The following is a 12,394-nucleotide window of genomic DNA, read 5'->3' as shown; positions in this document are numbered from 1 at the left end:
GTCCCATGATCGGACACATATCCTCTATCCCAGTGTTTCCCAAGCCGGGTGCCCCCAGCTGTTGCAAAACTACAATTCCCATCATGCCCGGACAGCCTTTGGCTGTCCGGGCATGCTGGGAGTTGTAGTTTTGCAACAGCTGGAGGCTCCCTGCTTGGGAAACACTGCTCTATCCTTTGGATAGGAGATAAGTTGTACGGCACCACAGTACTCCTTTAAAGAGTACCTCTCATGATCTGGTTAAAGGAGTATTCCAGGAAAAAACTTTTTTTTTATATATCAACTGGCTCCAGAAAGTTAAACAGATTTGTAAATTACTTCTATTAAAAAAATCTTAATCCTTTCAGTACTTATGAGCTTCTGAAGTTTAGGTTGTTCTTTTCTGTCTAAGTAATCTCTGATGACACGTGTCTCGGGAACTGCCCAGTTTAGAAGAGGTTTGCTATGGGAATTTGCTTCTAAACTGGGCGGTTCCCGAGACACGTGTCATCAGAGAGCACTTAGACAGAAAAGAACAACCTTAACTTCAGAAGCTCATAAGTACTGAAAGGATTAAGATTTTTTAATAGAAGTAATTTACAAATCTGTTTAACTTTCTGGAGCCAGTTGATATATATAAAAAAAGTTTTTTCCTGGAATACCCCTTTAAATGTTATAATCCTCCCAGCTCACTGCCCCCATCATGATAAACCACCCCCGGCCTTTATTTTTATTATTTTTTAGTTTTCTACCTTGATATTGCTCTGTATTTTCTGCTCAGTCTCAGTCAGATTCACAGACTGGGAAGGGGCGTTCCCCTAGCACTGTATAGTGGTATTATTTGAGCACTGTATAGTAGCATTACTTGAGCTTTGTATGGTGGTATTATCTACGCTTTGTATGGTGGTATTATTCTAGAACTGTATACCTGTATTTTTTTAATACTGCATGGCGGTATTATTCTAGCACTGTAAAGTGGTATTATTTGAGCAATGTATAGTAGCATTACTTGAGCTTTGTATGGTGGTATTATTCTAGAACTGTATACTTGTATTATTTGAACACTGCATGGTGGTATTATTCTAGCACTGTATAGTGGTATTATTTGAGCTTTGTATGGTGGTATTATTCTAGAACTGTATACTTGTATTATTTGAATACTGCATGGTGGTATTATTCTAGCACTGTATAGTGTTATTATTTGAGCTTTGTATGGTGGTATTATTCTAGAACTGTATAGTGCTATTCTTTGAGGTATGTATGGTGGTTTTCTTAGAGTAATATATATTTGTATTATTAAAGGGGTATTCCAGGCAAAACCTTTTTTTTATATATATCAACTGGCTCCGGAAAGTTAAACAGATTTGTAAATTACTTCTATTTAAAAATCTTAATCCTTCCAATAGTTATTAGCTTCTGAAGTTTTCTGTCTAACTGCTCAATGATGATGTCACGTCCCAGGAGCTGTGCATGATGGGAGAATATCCCCATAGGAGCTGGACAGCTTCCGGGACGTGAGTCATCAGAGAGCAGTTAGACAGAAAACAGCAACTCAACTTCAGGAGCTAATAACTATTGGAAGGATCACGATTTTTTAATAGAAGTAATTTACAAATCTGTTTAACTTTCCGGAGCCAGTTGATATATAAAAAAAAGTTTTGGCCTGGAATACCCCTTTAAAGCACTATTTGATGTTAATATTTGAGTTCTGTAAGGTCATATGATCCTAGCACTGTACACTTGTATTATTTGAGCACTGTATAGTAGCATTATTTCAGTTATGTTTGTTGGTATTGCCTGAGCTCTGTATGGTGGTATTCTAGAACTGTATACTTCTATTATTAAACTACATAGTGGTATTATTCTAGTGCTAGTCTTTGAGGTCTGTATGGTGGTTTTCTTTAAGCCTTGTAACATTGGTATAATTTAAGCACGATATGACCTTATTATTTGAGTTCTGTAAGATGGTATGATTCTAGCACTGTACAGTTGTATTATTTGAGCACTGCATTATTTCATATTTGTATGGTAGTATCATATGAGGTCTGTATGGTGGTATTATTCTAGAACTGTATGCTTGTAATATTTGAATACTGCATAGTGGTATTATTTAAGCACTGTATGGTGGCATACTTTTTGTATACCATGGTATAATATGGCAAAACTACTTAGAGTTAATTTATCACCTGGATTTTTATTTTTTTGTACTGATAAGAGAGATTCTGAAACATGTTCTTTTTTTTCTAACCAGTTTCTGTTTTCTGATTTATAATTATTTTTATTTTTTCCCATGCATTATTATGGGGGTTGTCATCTTGCATGAGATGTTTTTAACAGCATTTAGAGAAACACTTTTACAGCAACGCCCTGTGGACATAGACAACAAAGATCTGAAGCAGACCCTATTTACTAGAATGGGAGCGTTTTCCGGGCATGCTCTATGACCTGTGCAAATATCATTCTGCAGGGAGGGGGAGGCTGATCTCTGAGCTTCGGTTATTGTGAATAGCATTTTATCTATGGTGAGGAGAAGACTGCTGGGAAGTGATCTGTACGGAACAGGAAGTCCTAGCAATATTTTTAGGCCCTAGTAGTAAGAATTAAAACGGTGGGATTATTGGGATTTAATATAGTTAGCAAAATATAAAAAAAATATATATAAAAAAATTCTTTAAAAAACTAACATAGAAAACTTGATTTAATCAACAGGCCATTTTTTTGATGATACCAGGGCCGTGGAGTCGGTAGATAAATGTTCCGACTCCGCAGTTTTTTGTACTTCCGACTCCTCTGTATATAATATGCGAATGTATTTATAAACACTTACAGTTGAATCCAAGAAGCTGTTCCACCAAGTTCTTCTAAGCTCTTCTAGCAGAGAGAGGTAGTTGGGCAGAAGCTGCTGCCTTCTCCTTTTTGTGTGCTGATCTGCTGCTGAAGATAGGGCAGTGGGAGGATCCAGGAAGGGGCATTTATTATAAAACATGATTTCCCTAGTAGAATCCCATAGTCATCTTTAAAGTTTAAGCTAACAATCGGAGTTTACAAGTTTTTATAGCCTTAGCTTAATGACAGCAGTTTTTCCAATGGTTTACATCTTCAGTCTCGAACTATTGACCCTCCATTCCCTTCACTTATACAAGTGTCTCTAGTCCTGCAAAAAAACATATTTACTTAATCCCTTATCAGTGAGAGGCTAGGTTACCCATGGGTTCCCTGTAACAGCAGAACACAACACTATGGAAAGTATAAGTATTGCTGCTCCTAATTGTGCGTTGCGTGCCATATAGTGAAGCACATGAAAAGCTTCTTCACGGTCACTTAACATGTTCGTTGTGCGGTTACGTGAGGCACTGCATGCATTGGTCTTTATTCTTACAGTAGAGAAGTCATTAATTATAACTTTTTGTGAATTGGGACATTTAACTTTTTTTTTATTCCAATCTAAATTTAGTAGGAGTTGGAGTCGGTGCATTGTTTGCCGACTCTGACTCCAGGTACCCAAAATTTCGTCCGACTCTGACTCCTCGACTCCGACTCCACAGCACTGGATGATACATTCCCTTTATGCCATCTACATTATAGTAATAGTAATCGACAGAAGGTACTGCACGGGACGCCATGAAATGTGTACTGCTGGCTGCGGCTGCCCATCACAGGTAACGGCACTGTATATTTTTGCACATTTAATACAGTCGGACAAAGTTTCGTTATTAATGCTGACAGGTGATTGTGTAACGGTGCAAGTGTCCCTAGCATGGACTACACAGGAGACCCCTGGGGGGGAGGGGGGGGGGGGGTTGCAGTTATACAAGTGCTCGGGAGAGGCAGTCGCTGAAGCGATGCTTGATCTCATTAGGTGCATGTGATCTGTCAGCAGCAGGAAGGATGATTAGGAATTACTGGAGTCACTGCGCACTGACTTTTCCATGGCTGCAAACATCTGCAGCTGACTGGGTAACCCCTTGCAGCCTGGCTAAACACCGGTGTTTCCCAACCAGGGTGCCTCCAGCTGTTGCACTATATCACAGTATATTATTTGAGTTCTCTAAGGTGGTTTATTTCTAGCACTGTACTGTTGCATTATTTCAGCACTGCATGGTAGTAATAATTTGAGTGGTGTGGTGGTATTATCTTATGTCAGTATGGTGGTATTATTCTAGAACTGTATACTTGTATTGTTTGAACACTGCATGGCGGTATTATTCTAGCACTGTATAGTGCTATTCTTTGAGGTGTGCATTGTGGTTTTATTTGGGCATTGTATATTATTTAAGCACTCTATGACAACAGGGGCATTGCTAGGTCTCCAAGAGACCCAGGGCTAGAGCCCATAGCTCAGCCACGCCCCCTAACCACACCCTCAGACACGCCCTAACCACGCCCTCTTAAAGCAGCGGCGGCAAGAAAAATAAAACAGTGGTAGCCAGCGACCTGGGGTTATGGACCTGAGACATGGGGCTACAGCCCCATTAGCCCCCCCCCTAGCAACGCCCCTGTATGTCAGTATTATTTGAGTTCTGTAAGGTCCCATTATTTTAGCACTGTATAGTAGCATTATTTAGGCTTTGTATGGTGCTGTTATCTGAGCTACGTATGGTGCTATTCTAGCACTGTATAGCAGTATTATTTGGGCACTGTATAGTGGCATTATTTGAGCATGATATTGTGGAAATATATGGCTACTTAAAGTGAATGTATCACTGGAGTCACTGCTTTCTGACTTTTCCATGGCTGCTAACATCTGCAGCTGACTGGTTGACCCCTTGCAGCCCAGCTAAACACCAGTGTTTTCCAACCAGGGTGCCCCCAGCTGTTGCAAAACTACAACTCCCAGCATGCACGGACAGCCATTGGCTGTCCGGGCATGCTGGGAGTTGTGGTTTTGCAACAGCTTGAGGCACCCTGGTTGGAAAATACTGCTATACACATTCCATTGCTTTTTTTGCCCTGGGATTACATCTTTTTTTGTTGTTGTTGTTGCATTCGACCTGTTTTATCTCCCTCTCTTTTCAGTAACTCACACCGGAGACGTATTTCTGATGCTATTATTTTTTTTTTTGTTTTTTTTCTTTATTATTATTATTTTGCTTTGACTGAAGCAGGCAGAGAGAGCAGAGATGAGAAAAAGAAGAAGCGTATAAATCTGTATCTGTGCGTACAAAGCTTGCGTTAACTATCTTCTCCGGAGACCCAAGATGTGTGTGTGTTCTGTACAGGGACAGAGGGGGACCTCGGAGGCCACAAGCAGAGGGGTCCAGGCCGGTGTGCTTATGGGCAGAGCAGGGCGCGATGCTGAATAAAAGTCATTTCCTGGCAACAAATCGGTATCATTGGCGTTTTGTTTTTTCTGTAAGAAGTGGTCTTGCTTTCCATAAAGTCTTTATCTATGAGTGAGGAGGATCGGGCTCCTTATAGTGCAAGATGGAAGGTTGAGCATTGGAATACTCCTCTGGTGTATAGAAGAAGCCGCAGTCAGCGTCCCCCTCCACACTTATCGCCTCGGGCACGAGAAGGGCAGTTGCGTCAGCTCCGTGTTGACAAAGTCTCTGCACACATTACGGTGATGCCACGGTGCTGCAGGCCTAAATCTTGTAGAGGGGGGTGGGGTTTGGGGTGATTCCGGACTGGGATCACCGTAGTGTTTTAGTCTCTGATTTCAGAAATCCCAGTTTATTTATTTATTTTCTTGCTTCCTGCTCCACCCACGTATAGTGCTCAGCTGTCGACCCCTCTCACTTTACTGCCAACCCTACAAGAGCTCATAAGATCTGCCCCTGTAAGAAAGAGAAAAGGTCACAGTCAGTAAATTGATCACAAAGGACATGCCGTCGCACATTTACATAATGCAGCCCGAAGCTTGGTACTGAGTGACGCTAATGAGTTAATTACGGAACTACAATTCGCAGGCAAACATTGCAACTATTATTGGATGTTGGGGATAGTTTACTGGCTGAATGAAGGAGGTAGCTGCTCTAAAATATCCATATGTCATTTGAGAGCGTTAAAAATTACCTGTCACCAAATAACCTTTTCTAAACTAACTCAGGATATGTTCCCTAACTACTCCTTCCAAGCTTAAATTTTTTTTCCCAGCAGGAGAAAGTGGGCGTTTCCCAGCAGGCATGACATCACTGAAGCCAGCTGGGGGACCACTTCCGCCCTCACATCATTGCAGTGCTGTGATGAATAGAAGACCTCAAGCTCTGTGCATGTCTCAGTCTGTGTTGCTATCAGTGAGGGTCTCCTACAGCTGTCAGTCTGTGCATCTTTCTGTGAGAATCTGTGGAGCTTTCACTTTCTGTGCAGCTATCAATCATGCTCAGTGCAGAGAAGCTTCCTGAGTTTGGACTCCTGCCAGGCCGGGAGGAGACCAAACTCACTGTTTTAATTGTGGCAGGGAACATAATAGAGCCACTTACTGGCAGTTTTTTATTTTACATTTTATATTTATGTTGATAATTTTAAAAGCAAATGAATGGGAAAGTGTCTGCTAATTACACAAGGAACACGATATTAAAAGTTTTATTTGGGACAGGTACTCTTTATGGGTTCCGTCATACTTAGCTCATGCAATGTAGGAATACTGCAGATTTTCCACTGTCGGATTATGTCGCCACCGATTGACTTTAATGGGTAGCAACGTAATCTGCTGAAAATCCACAAATGGAATTTCAGCTGTGAGACACCTGCTGTCGATAAGTTACCATACCCTTACAGGCAATCTGTCCGGTCTGTATCATGGGCAGAGTTGCAGACATGGGCAGATAAGCTATCAAACAAATGATACCCATCTCTTATCTCGCGGCTGTTTGGAAAGTTATAAAGTCACATTTTCCTTCTGAGCTTCACAGAGGAGGTGCTGAGATATAGCATGCCTTTTCCTGCTTGGCTTCCAACATTAATCCCAGTAAGTCAATCATGCAGAGCAGGGAGGGGTAGGGGAGGGAGGAGGCAAGCATGCTGCAGCAGCTCTGTACTGTCTTTGTGACACACCAGCTTGAAAGGAAAGCATGATTTTATATATTTGCAAACAGCCATCAGCTAAGAAACAGGTATCATTTGTTTAGCTACTGTATCGGTTCATGTCTACAGTTCTGACCATAAGAAAGAACTGACAGACTCCCTTTAATGGGGTTGTCTATAGATACACCTCTTGTCCATGCGCACTATCTACAAGCCAGATTAGAGGAAATAATAGCAGCTATTGCTCTGGTGGTCTCACCATGTAATGTAACATATTGTAGGGGAAAAGACTGTTCCCAGGGGGCCCCATGTGCCAGACAACGATCAGCTGATCACAAAGGCGGCTGTTTTTATAGTAGTTGTCTTGATTATTTTCAGGATGAACAAAGGTAACCTTGGTCAGGGTCTATAAGCGAAAGCTACCTGCATTTCTACCAGGCTTATAAAAAAAATGAATAATTTGGAACGCAAAGGGGTTATCCAGGAAAAAACTTTTTTATATATATCAACTGGCTCCAGAAAGTTAAACAGATTTGTAAAGTACTTATGAGCTGCTGAAGTTGAGTTGTTCTTTTCTGTCTACGTGCTCTCTGATGACGCCTGTCTCGGGAACTGTCCAGAGTAGAAGCAAATCCCCATAGCAAACCTCTTCTACTCTGTGCAGTTCCCGAGATGTCAGCAGAGAGCACTGTTGCCAGACAGATAAGAACAACTCAACTTCAGCAGCTGATAATTATTGGAAGGATTAAGATTTTTTAATAGAAGTCATTTACAAATCTGTTTAACTTTCTGGAGCCAGTTGATATATATATAAAAAAAAGTTTTTCCTGGAATACCTCTTTAAACCAGTTCTGTGCTAGAGAGTTAAATACGGGCGCCAAAGGCATTGGGTAGATTTTGCATGGTACTGGTGTTGACCTCTCTTTGAGAGTCTTAAAGGGGTACTCTGCTGTTAGACATTTTATCCCCTATTCAAAGGATAGCGGATAAGATGTCTGATCACGGGGGTCCCGCTGCTGGGCCCCCCTCGATCTCACACAGCACCCAGCATTTTAAACAGTGGTCATGATGTCACAGTCACGCCCCCTTGTGCTGTCATACCACGCCCCTTCCATTCATGTCTATTGGAGGGGGCGTGTATACGCCCCCTCCCATAGACATGAATGGAGGAGGCGTGACGTCACAAGGGGGGGTGGCAGTGACGTCACGATCACGGCCCCTGGCTCTGAGCGTTCTGAACAAAATTTTCAGAACGCTGGAGCACTGGAGTACCCCTTAAACGTTTCTATACATTTTAGTCAAATGTTGGCTGAATCTGCCAATTTCGGTTGGACCGACCGACTGTCTAATGTCTAAGGAGGCCTCTCAACTCTCCTCCAACAGAAGATGCCAGGGGAAAGAAGGATCGGGCATGCTGGATTTCAAATGCAACCCTTTTGCAGAAATAGGCTGCCACCAGAGCCATCTGGCAGTGGCTTACCCCTTCCCTCTCCATTGAGAACACATGAACCTTTAGGTAGGCCGGGCGATCATGTGTATAGTGAGATCAGGAAAAGTGGCAGTCAGTTAAAGGACAACTGTAGTGGTACACTTATATATATGCCCGTGCCCGTGCCTCAAAAATAAACAAAATAAACTCATACATACCTTCCTACGAGCCCCCGTTGGTCCGGCACAGGCCTCACGGTCCGGCAGTGCTGACGTCATTCCACTTCCTGGGGACGCCGCAGAGCAGTCGGCGTATCACCGGCCGTAGCGATGTCCCGCCCCGGCCTGTGATAGGCTGAGCCCACTGTCATGTAAGAAGCCGGCCAGAGCTTCTTACATAACAGTGGGCTCAGCCTATCACAGGCCGGGGCAGGACATCGCTGCGGACGGTGATACGCTGATGGCTCTGCGGCGTCCCCATCCCCAGAAAGTGGAATGACGACAGCACTGCCGGACCGTGAGGCCTGTGCCGGACCAACGGGGGCTCGTAGGAAGGTATGTATGAGTTTATTTTGTTTAATTTTGAGGCCTGGGCACGGACATATTTAAATGTTTACCACTGCAGTTGTCCTTTAAAGAAATGTTTATCCATTAGCTATTGAAGCTGTATGGCCTCTTTTGAAATATATATTATAATATTTATAAATAAGACCATTTGCAATAAAGTTAAATATAATAAGACACCTGGGGAGCGGTAGATCAAAATGTATCAACGCCAAGACAAGCTTAAAGGGGTACTCTGGTGGAAAACTTATTTTTTTTTTTTTAATCAACTGGTGCCAGAAAGTTAAACAGATTTGTAAATTACTTCTATTAAAAAATCTTAATCCTTCCAGTACTTATTAGTTGCTGAATACTGCAGAGGAAATTATTTTCTTTTTGGAACACAGAGCTCTCTGCTGACATCACGAGCACAGTGCTCTCTGCTGACATCTCTGTCCATTTTAAGAACTGTCCAGAATAGGAGAAAATCCCCATAGAAAAAATATACTGCTCTGGACAGTTCCTAAAATGGACAGAGATGTCAGCAGAGAGCATTGTGGTCATGATGCCACTGTGTTCCAAAGAGAAAAGAATTTCTTCTGTAGTATTCAGCAGCTAATAAGTACTGGAAGGATTAAGATTTTTTAATAGAAGTAACCTACAAATCTGTTTAACTTTCTGGCACCAGATGATTAAAGGGGTACTCCGGTGGCAAACTTTTTTTTTTTTTAAAGTCGACTGTGACTACTCACCCCTCTTCCTGCCTTGTGAACTTTCCATGTGTCTGGTTCTTCCGGTCTGTCTGTCCATAGTACTTGTCCCTTTCATGAGCCGTGTTTTCGAGATGTTTGCTGAAAGATGCTGCGCCAGAGGTCCATTTTCTGTGGTCTCCCAAACCTGCGGCAGGATCCTCTGCTGAAACTCCAGCTCCTTCATCGTAGGACAAGAGACTTCGGGAGCGGACTGCAAAAAAAAATAATACATTACAAACCTGTGTCTTGACAATTTCTCGTAAAAGTGGATAAAATCAAACAAAACTAAAATGGCGCACAATTGTTCCCATGCGGTCAGTGTGGCCCATAAATCCATTGGCCACTACTATAGGATACGTCAATGTCAAACTCCTCAACTACATTCAAAGTACAAGACGTTTATATGGTTTGAGTGCAGATCAAAAGTTCCCCTTCCAGGTTTGAAGGTATTTTTCCCCAGATGATGGTATTTGCTCGATAGTTCACCCACATGTGGACACCACCTGTAGAAAGCAGCTACTTCAATCACATTGAAGAGTTTTCCAACCCATTTAGATCAATAGTCGTATATTCGCATTGTGACCTACGACCTTTGTCTCTCCAGCATGCCCTGACAGCTTTCTCCATCTCTTGTTCTTTCCCAATGCCATTCTGTGATAGGAGTATGGACGAAAAGGAAAGAAAAAATACGGGGCGCCACCTCGTGCGGTATCTTAGGAGTAAAAGTAGCAAATAACCCGCCACCACACCTATAGTGACGTACTGACCTTTTGCAGTTGTGCAAATAGGTGGGCACAACTCTACCTTGGGTTTTGGGGTTATGCGGGATGTGGAACAGTTTACAGCTTGACACCCCCCCCCCCCCTATCCGTATCCAGAAGGGTACGGAATAAGGAAGACGTTTGCGCGCTACTTTATGTAGTAAAAAACTTCAATACGCCAGCACATACATAGGACTTTTTATTCTGGTTGATTGGTAAAAGGACAACGTGTTTCGTCACACACTCGCGCCTTCCTCAGGTCCACATTAAACAAGTTATGGTGTTTTGATTAGTACCCATGTGCGGCGGCTGCTAGCGCTCGGTCGGCGGCATGCCGCCGACCGAGCACTAGCAGCCGCCGCACAAGGGTACTAATCAAGACACCGTAACTTATTTATTGTGGACCTGAGGAAGGCACGAGTGTGTGCCGAAACGCGTTGTACTTTTACCGATCAACCTGAGGAAGGAACATATCAGACTAGGCCCATTTTGGTCAGATGTTGGTTTTATTTTTTTATGTTATTAGGGGTAACGAAAGTGGTGTCAAGTGTTCCCTACTAGAAGGCCGTAAACAAATATGTTAAAGAGGCTCTCCCATATCATCAACCTTTTTTCGATTAAAAAAGACCCCACCAATAAGCTGATCAAAGGGATTAATCTTGGTGGAACCCCCCCAGTTATCAGCTATAATCTGTAAATCTGGAAACAAGTGTTTAGTTTCCCTGCAGCACCTCCGCAGGAAAAATTAAGCATTACACAACACCCACTGAAATCAATAAGCTGTTCTTTTAACGCACTGACCTGCTGGGTCCTCCAGGGAAAAAGAGATGTGCTCTTTCTAGCCTTAAAGAGGTTATTCGGCCAAAGGATAGGGGATAAGATATCTGATTGCGGGGGGGGGGAGGGGGACCCGCCGATGGGACCCCCGCGATCTCTGTGCAGCACCTGCATTCTATGCGGGGCTGCGTCTCCAGTCACAAAAAAGCTCTTTGTTTCCGGAACTGGAGATGTGCCATCACACCACGTTCCCTCCATTCATGTCTATGGGAGAGGGCGTGACAGCCGTCTGGCTAATAGGTCAAACACAGAGCATCTGCATCGTATTTGACGCTGAGGATGCGATGTCGGCAGTCTCTGCTGCTCTGTGTGTCATTCAGAGGCCCTGTTTGTGATCCTACCCTTAGGGATACAGCAGCCGAATGTGGAGGGAGTATTTAAAAAAAAAAAAAGGCTACTGCTGTATCCTTGCCATATCCCGGTCGTACTCCATTCATTTTAATGAGCCGGACAGAGTCAGCTGGTAACTCCGGTTCGAGTCATTTTTGGACCGTATGTGTTTTTGTTGCCAGACTGAAACTGCAGCAGAGCACCGTTTTCAGTAAACCAACAAAACCGGATACGGTCCAAAAATTACTAGCACTAGCTGACTCCTTACGGCTTAATTAAATGAATAGGGTATGGAGGGATACAGCAGCAGACTATTTTAAAGGGGTACTCTGGTGGAAAAAAAATTTTTTTTTTGAATCAACTGGTGCCAGAAAGTTAAACAGATTTGTAAATTACTTCTATTTAAAAATCTTAATCCTTCCAGTATTTATCAGCTGCTCTATGCTCCACAGGAAGTTGTGTCGTTATTTTCAGTCTGACCACAGTGCTCTCTGCTGACACCTCTGTCCTTATCAGGAACTGTCCAGAGCAGGAGAGGTTTGCTATGGGCATTTGCTTGTACTCTGGACATTTCCTGACATGGACAGAGGTGTCAGCAGAGAGCACTGTGGTCAGACTAAAAAGAACTCCAGAAAGAAAGCTGATAAGTACTAGAAGGATTAAGATTTTTTTTAATAGAAGTAATTTACAAATCTCTTTAACTTTCTGGCACCAATTGATTTGAAAAAATGTTTTTTCCACCGGAGTACACCTTTAAATTCCCCCTGTCGGATCCGGCTGCTGTATTCCCGAATTGTG

General features: G+C 42.8%; 1 protein-coding gene and 1 long non-coding RNA gene across 7 annotated transcripts in view; one reads left to right on the top strand and one right to left on the bottom strand.

Annotated features, from left to right (window-relative positions):
* The window catches only part of LOC130277213 (uncharacterized), a 115,515-nt gene that overhangs the window by 64,148 nt on the left and 38,973 nt on the right, over positions 1-12,394 (top strand). The window contains exons 4-5 of one of the 3 annotated variants that reach the window (XR_008845403.1): positions 3,581-3,638; positions 5,085-5,212. The exons of 1 other annotated variant lie outside the window; for it this stretch is intronic. This is a non-coding gene — a long non-coding RNA (uncharacterized LOC130277213). Of the gene's footprint in view, positions 1-3,580; positions 3,639-5,081; positions 5,213-12,394 lie in introns of those variants that run through there. One more of the 3 variants, XR_008845401.1, reaches the window with a different exon arrangement.
* The window catches only part of CREB3L1 (cAMP responsive element binding protein 3 like 1), a 134,761-nt gene continuing 127,366 nt past the window's right edge, over positions 5,000-12,394 (bottom strand). For all 4 annotated transcript variants that reach the window (XM_056527647.1, XM_056527648.1, XM_056527646.1 and 1 more), the window contains 2 exons: positions 9,669-9,879; positions 5,000-5,756 (listed from right to left, as the gene is read on the bottom strand). In XM_056527647.1, coding sequence (XP_056383622.1) covers positions 5,732-5,756; positions 9,669-9,879 — 236 coding nt within the window. In that variant the 3' untranslated portion in view covers positions 5,000-5,731. The remainder of the gene's footprint in view (positions 5,757-9,668; positions 9,880-12,394) is intronic.

This window comes from Hyla sarda, chromosome 6, assembly GCF_029499605.1.
Source record: "Hyla sarda isolate aHylSar1 chromosome 6, aHylSar1.hap1, whole genome shotgun sequence".
Classification (NCBI taxonomy): domain Eukaryota; kingdom Metazoa; phylum Chordata; class Amphibia; order Anura; family Hylidae; genus Hyla; species Hyla sarda.
This window is presented reverse-complemented; position numbering and strand designations above follow the sequence as displayed.